Source organism: Podarcis raffonei, chromosome 14 (genome assembly GCF_027172205.1).
Source record: "Podarcis raffonei isolate rPodRaf1 chromosome 14, rPodRaf1.pri, whole genome shotgun sequence".
NCBI classification, from domain to species: Eukaryota; Metazoa; Chordata; class Lepidosauria; order Squamata; family Lacertidae; genus Podarcis; species Podarcis raffonei.
In genome coordinates this window covers 30,786,122-30,802,152 of record NC_070615.1, presented here as the reverse complement: position 1 = coordinate 30,802,152, position 16,031 = coordinate 30,786,122, and the positions used below count along the sequence as shown (strand labels likewise).

At 44.8% G+C, this 16,031-nt stretch overlaps 2 protein-coding genes across 4 annotated transcripts in view; one reads left to right on the top strand and one right to left on the bottom strand.

Annotated features, from left to right (window-relative positions):
* Nucleotides 1–5,704: 5,704 nt before the first annotated feature.
* Nucleotides 5,705–15,791, bottom strand: RPUSD1 (RNA pseudouridine synthase domain containing 1). Of its 2 annotated transcripts, none has more exons than XM_053365853.1 (6): nt 15,682–15,791; nt 13,199–13,391; nt 12,234–12,357; nt 8,428–8,530; nt 8,182–8,283; nt 5,705–7,391 (listed from the first exon to the last, which is right to left on the bottom strand). In XM_053365853.1, the coding sequence occupies exons 2-6, from the start codon at nt 13,378–13,380 to the stop codon at nt 6,991–6,993; spliced, it is 912 nt and encodes a 303-aa protein (XP_053221828.1). In that variant the 5' UTR covers nt 13,381–13,391; nt 15,682–15,791; the 3' UTR covers nt 5,705–6,990. The 2 variants fall into 2 exon arrangements, with proteins under 2 accessions (XP_053221828.1, XP_053221829.1); XM_053365854.1 differs by lacking the exon at nt 15,682–15,791 and adding an exon at nt 13,977–14,188.
* Nucleotides 15,790–16,031, top strand: part of CHTF18 (chromosome transmission fidelity factor 18) — a 40,626-nt gene continuing 40,384 nt past the window's right edge. For both annotated transcript variants that reach the window (XM_053365851.1, XM_053365850.1), the window contains exon 1: nt 15,790–15,909. The gene's annotated coding sequence lies outside the window, so the exon portion shown is untranslated. The remainder of the gene's footprint in view (nt 15,910–16,031) is intronic.

Here is a 16,031-nt window from a genome sequence, read left to right as displayed (position 1 = left end):
CTTTTGAACTGCTGGGTTGGCAGGAGCAGGGACCGAGCAACGGGAGCTCACCCCGTCGCAGGGATTCGAACCGCCGACCTTCTGATCGGCAAGTCCTAGGCTCTGTGGTTTAACCCACAGCGCCATCCTCGTCCCATGAATTTACTTAATCCGCTTTTAAAGCATTCTAGGTAGGTGACCATCGCTGCCTGCTGTGGGAGAGCGTTCCATAGTTTAACTATGCACTGTATGGAGAAGTCCTTTCTTTTATCCACCCTTAATCTTCCAACAAATGCTAATTGAGAACACTAATTGCCTTTTAACAATGTAAACCAAGAACTTTCCAACACACCATGAAATAATTGCTGCTTGTTTGAAGACAAGAGTGAAAAGGAGCTAAGGGCTGACCTTGAAGAATCTAGTCCAGTGGCTCCCAAATTCCCTGCCCCCATGAACCACTTGAAAACTGCTAAGGACCACTTGGTAGTTTTTCTTCCTGATGCTGCAATTGTAATGCACTGTACTAGATGCTGTATAATTTTTAAATGGTTTTTTACAGGAATGTGTGGACCACATGAAGGAAGTTCATCCACTGGCCAGAGTTTGGGAACCCCTGATCTAATGACAGCACATCTAGATGTGCCACTAAAAGGCACTGTGCCCCCATTTGTGTAAGATTTATAAGCCACTGACAATGTTTATCCTGTGTGGTTTATTTCAGCTATGTCCACAAATGCAAAACAATAAATAACAAGTAGTGTTTTGAAACCTTACAGAGTGTCATGAGCACATGAAGTTCCACATCACATCACTTTTAAAATACACACACACAAATATATATATATATATACAAATAGGTGACATTACGTCACTAGCAAACAGACAACAATGCCAACTTAGCCCGGGGTGATAATATATAGCAGAAACAGATGTCATGCCACCATTCAAAGTGTGCACTGGCCATTGTGAACATTTTATCCTAAAATAGATCTCTTTCTCACAATTAACAAAATAACAGGTTAAGGAAAATATATATTCATTTCTAGTGCTCCTTGCAACATTGGATAAAAGCACAGCAAAAAATTAGCCCAACTATTTTGGAACATGCTATGGGAAAAGTCAGGCTATTTTGCAGTTTGGTCCATGGGGCATTAAAGATGGAATGGTTTCGCCTTCCAGAGACACAATATTTGCCAACCCTAGAAAAACAGGCTCGCACCAATCAAGCACGCAACTCACACAAAATGGCACCCGTGGTCCAATGTCATCCCAGCTGAGCTTCAGGTGAGATTATGTTAGGCTGCTTTTCCCATGAAGTGTTTATATATATAGGCACAGGCCTGGCCAGGATGCAGGCCTGAGGAATCACACAACTCCTCCCCAAGCTAGCGAGCCCCACTTGGGCTGTGGGTCCTTGCCTTCTTTCCCTCCGAACTGACAGCTGTCAGTTCTGGAATCCTGAGGTCAGGGGTGGTATGTCCCATTTTGCCACTCGAGGCAAAACAGGAAGTGCCACCCTGCTCTGCCACACCACAACAGCACCATCTCCAGTGGGACACTCACTACCACTTAGCCACCTGCCAGTGGCACTGCAGTTGTACCAACATCTGTGTCACCTCTGCCGCTTGTGGAGACACACTGCTGGCATTGGTCCCTGAAAGAGCTTGCAGGATCTCTCCCAAATCTCAAGAGACATCTTGCTCTCCTAGACATCTTGCAAGACTTTGATGAGATCTTGCAAGATCTTGCAGGAAATCACCCATCTGTTTACCTGTAAGCATATAAAATAGTGCATCTTGTTTTGTTCTTTTGTTAAATTACTTGTGGCATTCAACACTTTGGGAGAAGACTTCTCTCCCTTTTTCCTTTAAAAATGAGGGTCTATGCTTCACGCTCAGCAGGAAGGTCCATTTCAAATGAAATATGTATTTGTTTTGCTTCTGCTTTTTTGTGTTCTCGGGTGCCAAAGTTAGCCTCCTGGCCCTACTCCTCCAGTATCAATCCCTGGTTGGGCTTTCATTGACCATAAGCAATATCCCATGTAAAGGGAGGTAAAAAGGTAAAGGTTCTCTGGACAGTTAAGTCCAGTCAAAGGTGACTATGGGGTTGCTGCGCTCATCTCGCTTTCAGGCCAAGGGAGCCGGTGTTTGTCCACAGACGGTTTTCTGGGCCAGCATGACTAAAGCACTTCTGCGCAATAGGACACCGTGACGAGTGCCAGAGCACACGGAAACGCCATTTACCTTCCTGCCACAGCGGTACCTATTTATCTACTTGCACTGGCATGCTTTTGAACTGCTAGGTTGGCAGGAGCTGGGACAGAGCAACAGGAGCTCACCCCATAGCTAGGTGGTGACACTCCCTGGAGAGAAATGGCCCATCTTGCCCATCTTTGGGGTTTTACTTTGGCTTTGGTCTTTCGCTCAAGGGGTGAGTTGTTCTTCTTAGAGGTTCACCTATCCTGTTTGAAGAAAAATACTTGTTTCTTGTGAAAATCTCTGTAAGAGATGCAGGCCAGGCCAGGACGCAGTCTGCCTTGCTCTGCCTAATGATATGGTCAGCCCTGCAAAGTGATAATTGTTGCATATCAGCGTAATCAAGGCCTCTCCCCAATATGCTTAAATACAACTTGCTACAAAACAGACATTTGAAAAATGAGAACAACTTCCATGGAAATTTCTATAAAGAAACAGGGTGGACACAGCAATAAACGACCCAGAGTTTGTGTGCCCTGAGAATAACTTTGGAAGATTTCTGCCCCATCCTCTGGGAGATCCAGTAATCACTTGCAATTACTGACAAGCCCATCTTTATTGCCACAAGGGCATACTATTGCATCAGAAACATAATAAGCTTCAGTTCAATGGATTCTAAATGAAGCATGGATGCTTAAGACTGTGATACAGTATAAATATTTAGTGCAAGCAGCTCATGGAAGGTTATTTCTGCATATTTGGAAAATAAATAAAAATTGGTCATCTTGCAAAAAACCCTCGAGCTGCTAAAGTTTGTGCCTTGATTTAATTTACAATGCAAATGTAAATGCTAACTGTTTTTTATCAACCACGTTTTACTAACAATTTAAGCTCATCTTTTTGTAAAAACTCTTTAAATCTTCCTTTTTCTCTTTCCCCACTGCTCTCCTTCTTCTAAGAGTGTGTTAAAGGGTCTTCTGCAAAATAAATGGGGGAAATTAATAATTTCCATATAATTATCTCTGTCAAAGGATTGCAGTCAGAGAACCAGGACTATCTTTACAATATGAATGGTGCCCTCTAGTGGTGAGAACTGTCCCATGTCCCTCCCTCCCAAATCCAAACATAAGTTAGTAGGCATTATGAGCAATATTCTATATATGCACAGCACTGCCAAAAAAAAAACCACCTCCCGTGATCAGTTTAAATTCTACTTGCATAACATAATGTGCACAAATATCAACGGCACAATCTACACATGGATGCAGCATCCTTTTTGGGAAAATTTGGAAAGGCTTTAAGAGGTTTCACAAGGAAATGGGATTTTTCACAAGAAAAACAAGGTCTCTATCGTGAGGGCTGGAAGGACACGTGCAGGAATAAAGAGACAGGATCTGCATGCAGTGTAGGACTTGCAGTTCCCTGGAATCCCTCGTAAGGCACGTTTTCAACCCTAACTGTGAAGATCAGATGCTCCCTTTGTTTCAAAATAAAGATGGAGGAGGGAAAGGACACTACCCTTTCTGTGCCACAATGAGAAAATGCATGCCTTGTGACTGCATGGGTCTCTAGGCACAATTCAGGATTCAAAGAGCACAAAGCTAGCTTCGCCAGCTAGATCTGACATGCGGAAGGAAGGCAGTGTGCGTGTGTGTCTATGCACAAGAGAGTGTGTCAATTTAAGGCAGGGGTCACCGACTTTTAAAAAACCAATTAGCATGTTGAGACTTTTGAGCAAGTTTTGTGGACACTCTCTGGTCACTTCTCTCCCCCTTCTGAACCCAGATCAGCTCTCCTCTCCAATGACAGAAAGAGAGGATATGCACAGGAACACACACTGTTTTTCCTCAAAGGATCTGGTAAAAGTCAGGTCTGGTGGAACTGTAAAGCACATAGAATGAAGGAGGAAGTGGGAAAGAGCGTCACTATTCCAACTTCCTTTTTTCTGCTCAATGTGTTTTCATGGCAAATGGGGCACTGGGGCTCAGAAGTTTCATGGGCACAATAAAATGAACAAGGGCACCAAAACCCCTGACGTAAAGTCATCCTAAAACCTGCATAGGAAAATGAGCTCAAAGGTGATTTTTAAAAAGACACACACACACAAACACACAAATATGTTGTGGAGCAGTTGTTACAATGCCCTAGAAAAGGATTGTTATCATCACCACCATCAGCTGCTACTGCAGGGCAGATAAAAGCTGAAACCCACATACATACCCTGCCAGACATCCACATAACATGAAAAAAATGCAAGATGGCTGATCTAAAATTGCCAAAAGCTTGCTTTCTATGGCAAGTAAAGTCAAAGGTCAGTCAGGAAAAGAGCTCTGAGGGAGGGAGGGAGGGAGGGAGGGAGGGAGGGAGGGAGAAAACCTTAACCAGAAAGGGATCTGCAAATTTTCAGGCCTAGGGGCACATTTGGAAATCTAAGGAATAGGTGTGGGCACCACAAAACACCCAATCTGCAGAAGAAAAACTGTTGGTGTTCAGACTTCTCTCTCAAAGCAACAAGGAAAGAATCTAAACAGTGTTCCCCACCCACCCTAAAAAAAAAAACCACACAGGTGAAAAAACAGGCACCCTCAAGGAATTAACTTCCCCCAAAGTCCTCATTTTTTAAAAAAATTAAGAGGGTCAAGAATGCTTGACAGGTGTTGGGGAGCAGAGTGTTATCTGAGGGTTCTGAGATACCTATGAGTGCCCTGCTGGGGGACCCCAGCTAGAAAAGGAAAGGAGATTTTCCTGGTTTCTTTTATCCATTTCTTCAGAGTCCAAGAGACAGTTATGTAACAAGCCTCCTCATGCATTGGTTATTATCCAAAATGAAAGACAGATGAAAAGGGAAGTGAATCTCTGTGGCTGAAGGCGGTGGGATTTCAGCAGGTCAAGTGGTCCCTTTTTTCTGACACTTTCCCCACAGATTCCCCTGAGGGCAGCAGAGGCTGAGGGCGACGTCCAGCATGCATTGCCCTCAGAGAAGACCCACTGACATCTATCAGCTACTATGACTGGGCTGTGATCATCTCACTGCCTGGTTCCCTAGCAGCCATACACGAAGCAGTAACTTGTCTGGGGGAATTTAAGGGTGAGCGACGGAAACCAGATGCGAAGAGTTAGCATCCTGTTACGGTCGTTTGGTGGCTGGATTTGCACTCTAGCCTGGACAGCATGTCTGCAAACAGCAGGGATGCCAACAGGTAAGAGGTCAGTGCTTCCTTTAGAAAGGAAATCTGAACTGTCTCCAACACCCGGACTAATAATAGGCTGAGAGTTACTTTGGCTCCGCATAGAATTGCTTCTACAAAGCTAAGACTTAGTGCTATTACCTCTGTAAGTCTGCTAGAAGGAGCTACTACCTATGGAACAGCATTTATGTGTCTTTTGTGTAAAATGGTTATAGAGGACGCTGTTCACTACGTTACGCAGCATCCTCTAGACCAGGGATGTCCAGGTCTATCCTGGGTGATAGCGGTAGATCGCGGTCGATCACTAGTTCATTTCTGTTTTCTTGAGAAGAGTAGCTGTTTCCTTCAATCATGCAGGATCGCTAAACTGGAATTCAAAGTTAGCACTGCCCAGCTTTTGTTAGGGTGAGCGTTTTTCGGCGATTCTGCCTTAAAATAATCACCTCTGCGCCCTCCCCCAAATAATCTCAACACCAACCTTGCCCCCTAAGAAAAACTCAACAACTTTGACCTGAACTCCTAAAAAAAGTTCAACTTTGACCTGAACCCCTAAAAAGGGTTAGATCACTGCCGCTTTTTGTGCTGGGAGTAAATCGCAGTCTCTTGGGAGTTGGACATCCCTAGACAAATATCCTCATGTAAAGTACCTGTCTGAGTTTAGCCACAATGTTATTTTTTTTTTTTTCATCACGTGAGTTTGTGTGCTTTTCGCTGTGGGACAAGGAAAATCGGCCAGCGTGGCAAAGCGGTTAGAGAAGAGTTTCCCAAACTTGGGTCTCCAGCTGTTTCTTGACTACCATCAAACCCCGACCACTGGTCCTGTTAGCTAGGAACGATGGAAGTTTTGGTCTTAAAACAGGTGGAGACCCAAGTTGGGGAACCCCTGGGTTAAAGTGTCAGACTATGACCTGGGAGACCAGGGTTCAAGTGCTCACTCGGCCATAAAGCTCACTGGGTGACACTGGGCCAGTCACTGCCTCTCAGCCAAACCTACCTCACAGGGTTGTTGTGGGGATTAAATGAGATGGGAAAGGACCATGCACATATATGTCACTTTGAGCTCCTTGGAGAAAAAGGTGGGATCTGACGCAATCAATCAATCAAATTCTGTTATCTTGTGTGCCTCTCTATTTGCACTGGCTGCTAGGAAATTCAGAGCCAACTATGTGGCTCATCTCTAAAAGCCTCTAGTATGGCTTATATAGGAACAAATAAAATGTCTAGTATTACTGATGAGCAATTTTAAGGCTACTGATTTCAATGGGTCTACTCTAAGTATGACTTAACTGGACATCACCCTGAGAGACAGTGCCCCCAACTGCGTTAATCCAATGGCTTAAGAGTGTCAGTATCAGGGCACAAACCTGGCCTGTCTGACCACAGTCCGTGATCTTCCACATCCGGCGACTAAAACTTGAGGGCACGGGGTTAAAAAGCCGATCAAGCACACAGTCAAAATTCCAGTTTGGGAACGCGACCCTCACAGAGGCATTTCCGAGGAATGTTGGGAGTGAACAAGACGACAGGTGTTGGGAGTCAGGCCTGGGAAAGCTTCTGGCAGCAATCAGCGGTAGTGACAAGGTACAAAGATTTGGGGTTTCCCAACCACGAGGGATCCGTGGGCCATCTCACTCCAGGGCCCACTCGGCCAGCCACTGCTCACATTTCCCTCGCTGCTCCTGCTCCTCTACCTCAGGGCTCTTGGCTTCCGGCGGGACCTCAGGGCTTGGGCTCCCAAGCAGATTCCCCTGACGGCCTTCCTCCGCCAGGACGCTCTGGTCCTTCAGTTCTTGGATCAGCTCCTCCAGCTGGTGCGTGGCATGCTGAGGGGCCCAGTTGCTGTCCACTGTGGGGACGAAAGGGTCGGGCGCGATCACCTCAATAAGCTCCTTGCTGGTCGGGATGCGCAAGTAGTAGGCGTGGAGCATCATGCGGTAAGGGCCGCTGTCCTTCTTGAAGCTGTACGTGAAGTCGCCCACCACCGGGTGCCCGATGGCGCTGCAGTGGACGCGGAGCTGGTGGGTTCTTCCTGCAGCAGGGGCGGAAAGGACAATGCCATTTTTTTTTTTAGGACAGAGAGACCCTTTCGGCTATCAGCCCACCCTCCCACAAGGACAGGGTGACACAGGTCGCTTCCATGAGACATGTAAAATGTTTCATCCAATTCTAGTGGTTTCATCAACAAACCCTTCACACATCCCCATTAGGAAGATGCCTTATACTGAGTCAGACCAATCAGTCCATGCTCAGTATTCCCTGCACGGACTGGCAGCAGCTTCTGAAACTGATACTGTTTTAGACAAGCCTGTGTAACATGAATTCTCTCCTTTTTTTAAACCAATCGGTACTTACTGATGTCTTAACAAAGCTTTTCTGCTGTTTTTAGTCTAATAAGTTGTACTCCGCCTTGAATTTTCTTTTCTGAAAGTGCAGAAACATGTATTATACCGAAACACTTTTGGTCTTTAGCTTAAAAATGTATAAATTACTTCCTTTGGTCTTCCAGACTACTGTTTCTGCACCTTATCTATTTTTGTGTATTTTTTATGTATGTCAACAAGCAGCACAAGGACTAAGTTCAGATTCAAGATTTGTTATGCATGCCACATTTGTTATTATATCCTTCTTATTTGTATGAAAAAACTTCAATAAAAATCAATTAGATATACAAGTAAATAAACTTCTCTGAGGCACAAAAGAGTGGAGAAGTGGCCTTGCTGAACTGGCCTGACTTGACAGCCTGGAAACAGAAGCACACATTGCATTGTGGGAAAGACCATTCCAGTGCCAGTGCAATGAAGGAGCTGGAGTCCTTTTACCTGTGAGGGGCTGCAGAAGCACTTTCGTCGCTGGATCACCACTGTAAAGGCCATGTTCAAGCACTGTTAGCTCCGACTGACAAGGTTTGGGGTTTTCACAACCTGTTAGAAATGTTGGAATTAACGTGTTAAAAACAAACTCAATTTTCAAAACATCTGCAAAGCTCAAAGTTTTCTGACGATGCAATGCCTCAGTGCTACAATGAAAATGACAAAGGGGGCATGAAAGGGTGGTGGCAGCCCTACCCTCCGTCCCTTCAGTGCACATCATGTGTGTCAAGCCTTCTGTCGTGTTCTTCCCGATGGCGTAGTGGATCGTCATCCTCGCCTCTTGGATGTGGCCCCTCACCTGCCAAGCAGAGGATGCATTTTGTCACAACACCCTGAGTCTTAACATGAAAAAAACACCAGCCTCAGTTTCCCAACTGTAAAATGGGAACAGGTCAATATCACTTGCAAAGCCATATACCTGCAGAACTGCTGTACAGGGACATCTTAACTTCCCTTACTTTAAATCAGGGTTGGGGAACCTAGGGCCCTCCAGGTGTCGCTGGACTACAAAGCGTGTCATCATCCCTCGCCACTGGCTATGCTGGCTGCTGGGGCTGCTGGGAGTCGGAGTCCAAGAACATCTGGAGGGCCACAAGTTCACCCCACCCTCATCCTCACTTCAGACACTTACTGGAAGTAAGTTCCTCTAAACCTGTCTTCCTCAACCTGGTGCCTCCCAGATGTTTTGGAGTACAACTCCCAGCAGCCCAGCAGCCCTGTAGTCCAGGGACATCCAACTCCCAAGAGACTGCGATCTCTATTCCCGGGGGGTGGGGGATAGTATGTCTAGTATGCATTTCAATGTGAATCAATTTGTAATTCCCAGGCCAGAACATGAACATGCAACTGCTTTTTGGAATTTGCACTTTTGCAAATTCTGGCATGCAGTTCTCCAAGCCAAAAAAAAAAAAGGGGGCTATCAGGGAATCGTGGGCACAAAAATGCATACGTTAAAACAAACTTTCTTGCAAATATTTGTTTTACTGGGAGAAAAATAATCTCACTGTGATGACTGATGCATTTAAGGTTTTCAGGATGACTTGTTTAAATGAAGTTTGCAAACTGATGCAGAAATGGGGCAAATGGAACATCAGACTGCAAAAGTGAGAAACAGAGAGAAGACAAAACTGGCAGACTTGCCCAGCTCTTCAATCCCAAAACCAAGAGGGCACCAGACTCTTGGCTTTGGAGGAGATATAACACTGCCGGGGGAAGGCACATCTTTTTCCTTTGAAGATCCATGCTCTCAGCAAATAAGCTTTTTTTCATTCCAGACTGCACGGATCAGCATGGTTTCCCCGTGACCAGGCTGCGTTAAGCTCTTCCCTTCCACAGAAGCTGAGAGACACATAATCCCCTTGGCCCGGGAGGATTTCATCTGCGGCAGATTAGCTCTGCTTCCTGAACGGATTCAGCATCTGCAGAGTCTTTGTACCGCCCTTTTTGTCTCTCACCATCCAGGAAGGCCGTTTAACAAAAAGCCACGGCAAGCTTTGGTGACATCCACCTCATACACTTAAAACCACATTTAAACACACATGGAAGGCACCTAGCTCCCCCCCCCCAAAAAAACCCCAAAGAATCTTGTGAACTGTAATTTGCTGAGGGTGCTCAGAATTGTGGCTCTGTGAGGAGTAAATTACAGCTCCCAGGATTCTTTGAGGGGAAGCCATGTGCTTTAAATGTACAGCACGCGTACGGGCTTGTCCTAATTTCAGGTGTGCAGAATTCCGCTCGGAATCCCAGGTGTGAGTCACAGGTTATCTGATGTGGGGGAGTAAGAAGGGGAGGTCAAATATGTCACGGGGCAGCTGGAGGAGTAGGAAAAACACACATAATGTGCTTCCACATGCTCTGCACTGTGGCTTTTTCATCCTGTGGCTACATCCATGTAAGATGTTTTAACATAGCCAGAGGCGGGCATGGCATAACGGTGAGAGCCGATGGTGACAGTACGTGTAATGCAGTGAACTCACTTCCCGGCCTAAGACATCTCAATCTCATTGCACCCTTTTATGCAATATGGAGATAATAATTCCTTCCTACCTTACAGGGTAGCTGTCAAAGGTCACAAAAAACCTATATTATACAATGTATAAATGCTGTTAATAATAATATATTATCGTTATTCCAGCTAACGAAAATCCCAGGAAGTTTCTTGGGACAGGGAGAGGCAGGGAATAGAAAACTTTAGATCAGCAGTGGGGAACAGGATCAGAGGATAGGAACAGGAAAAAGCATCACAGACTATATCATTTTCTTTAGGGAAGTGGTAATGCACCTCTGAAAGATGTTGGGTACTCAACCCAGAAATACAAAATTACCTAGATGACGAACAGCCTCAAAACTGGCATATATATATATATATATATATATATATATATATATACATATACACACATACACACACACACACACACACACACACACCCTGAGTCCTCTTTGTCCTCTTTGACGTGCAAGGAGTCTCTCTTCCTAGCTGCGACCAGTTGCAAAACCAACCTCATTTCCTGCCAATCTGCTACTCACTTCTACTTAATGCCTTTTTTAATCTTTCCCTTTTAAAGAAGTAATGTTTAAGTCACAGGCGGCCGGTCGCTAGACAGCCATCCTACAGATGGCCAGCTCGCCTTGCCTCGCGTGTCAGTGGGACACCCAAAAAGGATCAAGATAAAAATATGAACGCCAGCTGACGTCTGACGCCCTACTAGCTTTCTGGGTCTGTTTCAACAGTGGTGGCCTGAAACAGAAGCCGTTTTCGTGGTTGGGGAAAAAAATATAAATGTTAAAAGTGCTCATTGAAAATCTTTTTCACCTCCTGTGGAAAAGTGTGAATTGGGCACATGAACGTGACCTTGTGTTTTGTGGGAAGATGGGTGAATCATAGCAGATCCTGTAGATCATCTTTTAGTGTAGCAGCACCCATACTTTGGAACAGCAGATTCCCTGTCTCCACTATCCTAGAGCCCCAACCAGTAAGAAAGGGGAGTTTTTTAGCTGCTAAGAAGTCTTCTCATGCTTTGTGCTGACCAGAGCCAATCAGAGTGAAAGAAGGCAAGTCAGCCATTAAGGATTGACCCCTAGGGTAACTCTGGAGAAGGTGCACAGGAAGAGTTGTTCAGTATGCTCCAAAGCTAAGCATTTAGGAATACTGAAAGCACAAGGTGCTCCGAGACCATATTACACTGGTCCTGAAAGAGCTACACTGGCCTCTGAGCACAATTCAAAGTGTTGGTGCTGAGCTTAAAAGCCCTAAACGGCCTCGTCCCAGTATACCTGAAGGAGCGTCTCCACCCCCATCATTCTGCCCGGGCACTGAGGTCCAGCTCCGAGGGCCTTCTGGAGGTTCCCTCACTGCAAGAAGCAAAGCTACAGGGAACCAGGCAGAGGGCCTTCTTGGTAGTGGCGCCCGCCCTGTGGAATGCCCTCCCACCAGATGTCAAAGAGAAAAACAACTACTTGACATTTAGAAGACATCTGAAGGTAGCCCAGTTGAGGGAAGTTTTTAATGTCTGATGTTTTATCGTTTTATTCTGTTGGGAGCCACCTAGAGTGGCTGAGGAAACCCAGTCAGATGGGTTTGTATGTAACATCAAGATGGGCGGGGTATAAATAATAAATTATTATTGTTATTCAAGAGAATGATGTTACATATAATGGAACTTCAAGGAAGACACAACTTCAGTCACTCTGGAAGACTGTATTGGAGCACTCCAAATCATTTGCCTCTATATGTGCACAGAAAATAGTAACCTAGCTGGAAGGCAGTGTATCCTTAACTTTTATTGTATTTTTCTAAGATTACTGCATAATCATAGAAGGGTATGACCATCATGAAGGGACCTTGCACTTCTGAATTTGCAGAGCAGCAATATCGACAGAGGGCCACAGAGTCAGCCAGCCCTGGCCTTCACCATTCATAAAGTGCAGCATCCAGAATGGGACACAGCCTTTCATCTGATTGATAGCTAGAAGGGAACTTGACAAACATGGTGGCTCACCAGCGCAAGGTAGGCCTTGGTCACCATCCGTTCCTTGAAGCATTTGTAGGCACTTCCAGCGGCTGCCTTGTTGAGTGCCACGCAAAGGGCCCCACTGGTGGAGAAATCCAGCTGGTGGCAAAACCTGGAAGATCATAAGATTTGTCTGTTATAAAAAGCCTGAAAGGTTCAGTCTGCCATCTTGATTCAAAATGGCTTCCAACAGTATCCAAGTACAAATGAAAAGATTATCCTTGACCTCATTGATTTGGTTACAATGTCTTAAGAGGTATATAAATCACAGTGAACAAACAAACAACTTTTCAAAGTATGTAGCAGAAGTAAAACAATTCCAAACAAAGTTTCTGTGAACTTTGGAAAATCTGGCCTTGCCCTCAAATCACTTCAAAAAACAAACAAACACCTTCCTCATTTATACTAAAATGCACTTTGCACTTGTCATCTTGGGTTTTCCACAAAATTTAGAATTGAAATTAGGCTTGAATAGAATGATTTGAATCTGGAAGTCGCCAGTTTGCATTGCTCTGGAGAGCAATCTAATGTAACAAGTCTACTTTATTTACACTTAGTAAGCAAAGCAAAAAACGCTGAAAACTGACAGGCTTACCTAGTACAGTTTTTGCAATCAGCATCTATCTATTGCTCTAGAAAATTTCCAACTCACATTACTGTCGCCATCACACTAGCCATATAATACCCATTTTACAGAGGAGGTCTGTGCCTGGGTGCTAAGAGGTTGTTGCCTGTAGTTTACAGGTCTATACATTTATGGGTTTCAGCAATTGCAAGGGTCCATACATTTTTGTACTATAATGCAGGAGTCAGTGCTTGTAAAGTTTCCCATTTCTGTGCTGTATAACCTGGCAGCTGCTAATAACCAAGTTCATAAATTGTTTGAATAAAACTGTTTCATATTGTTATCCCACACATTAAGTAAACAGAGAGCCTTCTTACAAACTACTCACCGGAAGCCATAGTATGTGTCTGGGTCTGCAAGCTCAGGGAACCGATATTTCAACTGGCTCTGCAGGGTGAGCTTTTCATACCACATTTTGCTGTCAATGCGGACATCCCAGTGTTTGTTAACCACAATGAAGTCCGCACTTTGGTACAGAATGGACAAGTTATCGATGCTCACAGGCTCCATAGCGATGGACCCTTAGAGAGGGAAAGAGAGGTGCAGTTCTGAGTTTCTAATCCAAAAAGTGTTCTTCCCTTCTGACCTAGATTTGGGAAAGTTGTTCAGAGTTATTCTGTCGGAGCAGGAAATCACTCTGTGCATGCTCATCAACACTGGTTAATGCATTAATGGGCACTTGCTGAAATCAGGGTTGAGAACTAAAGCCCAGGTTTGGATGAAGCCCTAAAGACAAATGTCAGGTGTGCTTAAGAAATTGCAATAAATCAATCTGTCAATTGTATCAAATGCTGAGGAAAAGTCCAAAGGCTAGGGCAGAGATGACTGCTTTTTGGCTGGATATGCCAGAGGACCGCTTGCCTAGACTCTGCCTGGAGGAACAATGGAAGAAGGGTGGTTGGGCCAAGTTAGCACAAGACCTGCCAGGCTCAAAAAAACCTGACAACAGATTTTATATTCCCTGGAGTGAAAAGACTGCTCAGGGATTGGATTTATAAACAGGCTAACGAGCAAGATTTATCTCTAATCCATATCTCAAAATCCTCCCATTGGTACCATTTGCTGAAATCTCACCACACCAGAGCTCAATATTTGCAGTCACTTACCTTTGCCTCCCTGAAAACTGCATTTATAGCTCTCCGTTTTCAAACAATGCCTACGTCAGTCTTAGATGGGAGATACAGAAATGTTCCAAGACATTTTGTATTTGTGGGGTAGGTGAGGCAGATCTCCCCCATTTTATACTCCGTTGTCAACTCTATCAAAACCTCAGAAAGAGATTTTTTGGAGATGCTGGCACCACTACAGGGACAGAACCCTGAAGTGAAACTATGTTAGCTTTTATTTGACTGTGATCCGCTTGTCACATATAAAACAGCCTTATTTGCAAAAGCCGCTAAAAACCTTCATGCTAACTATATAAAAGACAATGCTGTAGACTGTGAAGGCGATTCATTAATTTGACTTATTGTAAGTGGGTGCATATCTATGGATTTCTTTTAACAGGTTTTAATTGACTTGCTGGGTTTGTAATTGAATTTGTAATGACTTTTAGTCAAACACAGTAAATGACTGATTGATTGAATGAAGAAATGAATGAATCTTTTAGTATGGCATCACGCAAACTTTGGAACTCACTATGTATTGACATCACTGGACTCTTTTTGGCGCCTCCTTAAAGTATTTTGTTTAGGTAAGCCCAGACATGTAGAACATTGGCATGTTTTAATCTGGTTCTCAGCTTCTCGTTGATTTTAAAAATAATAATGTTTTAAATAGTTATCAAGTGCTTTCACTGATAATTTCATTATTTTATTCTTTTTGGAAACCACTTTGAGGTTTGTTTGTTTTACAATCAAGCAGTATATGAATTTTAATAAATAAATAGATACGTATTTGCTGCTTTTGCATCTTGTTATGCTGCTTTCTGGAATGACTGCTGGGGAGGGTACTATTGCCTTCTCCTGCGGAGGTGAAATTGTGACCCCTTAATAAAAAAAGATAACTATCCAACAATAAGCAGCTGTTTTCATATAGCTTAAAACACACACCTAGAGCAAGAGAGGCCTCAGAGATATCCACATTGAGCACCTGTGCAACAGACTGTGCAGGCACACAGCTCACCTGGTTGGATTTTTTCTTACTATTGTGAAATGTATTCTATTTAAAAAGATTATTTCAAATTGTGCATGTGGAAATTATTATTTTTTAAAATAGATGTGGTGATGTACAAAGCTTTCAGGCTTCCGACTGGGGCATCCACTTGGCCACTAGGAGAACTGGATGCTGGACTAGATGTGCCAGTGGCCTGATCCAGGAGGCTCTTGTGTTCTTAAATGGCTACACTATTTGACTCTTGACAAAACTCACAGACAGGAGAGTCTGGAAAGAGAGGGAGGGAGCACCGAGCCTCCAAATCTTGCTTTTTTCCCCATTATGCTCGCTTTACATTTATTTTAACAGACTTGCCTTAAACCCGCTTTGAGGCAGATGAGGCTGCTTGGCTGTTAAGCAAGAGAAGCCCCTCAAAGAAGCGCTTCTTTTGAGGTAGAGGCTGCTCACCCCTTCCCCACCGCCATCGTCACGACATCGGCGGCTACCAAATCCTTTGGATAAAGGGACAGAAAACAACATGCAACCTTCCCACCCCAAAGACGCCCACGCTGCACTGGGAGGCTTGCAAAAATTGCTGCGCCTCCAGCGCCCTTCGTATGCATCCCGTGCATGCAGACATGCAGACGCGCGTGCACGCACCCCTGCCGGCCCCACTCCGCAAGGAGTGCACCGAGCCGGGCGGATCGATCGACCGACCTGCAACTTTGCGCGAGGCGCTAGCAGAGGGCTGGTGCGCCGTGCAAAGGCGCGCGCGGCGGCGCTACATTGCAGCCAGCAGGCCCGGGTAGTGCAGCAGCCGCGGAGCAGCGCGTGGAGGAGACCCGCCAGCCAATCAGCGCCTTCCGCCGCATGGAACGTTCACCCGGAACTGAAACAGCGCGCGCGCTGGTTTGCAAAAAGGAAAAGTCAGCTGGGCTGTTGCAGGTACTGTTTGCAGTTGCAAAGCGGGTTTGCTTTTTTTTTCTTTTCTTGCAGGGGGTTGCTTTTTTGTTGCATACCATCAAGCAACAAAGCGAGAGAGTTTGTGGAACTGAGCTTTTTAAATA

Bases quoted from the DNA above. Each gene is read 5' to 3' on its own strand.
- RPUSD1 (XM_053365853.1), bottom strand. From the start codon at position 13,380: ATGGAGCCTGTGAGCATCGATAACTTGTCCATTCTGTACCAAAGTGCG. The intron at 12,358-13,198 runs GTGAGTAGTTTG...ATGATCTTCCAG, and splicing joins GACACATACTATGGCTTCCG to GTTTTGCCACCAGCTGGATT. The intron at 8,284-8,427 runs GTAGGGCTGCCA...CATTTCTAACAG, and splicing joins GTGCACTGAAGGGACGGAGG to GTTGTGAAAACCCCAAACCT.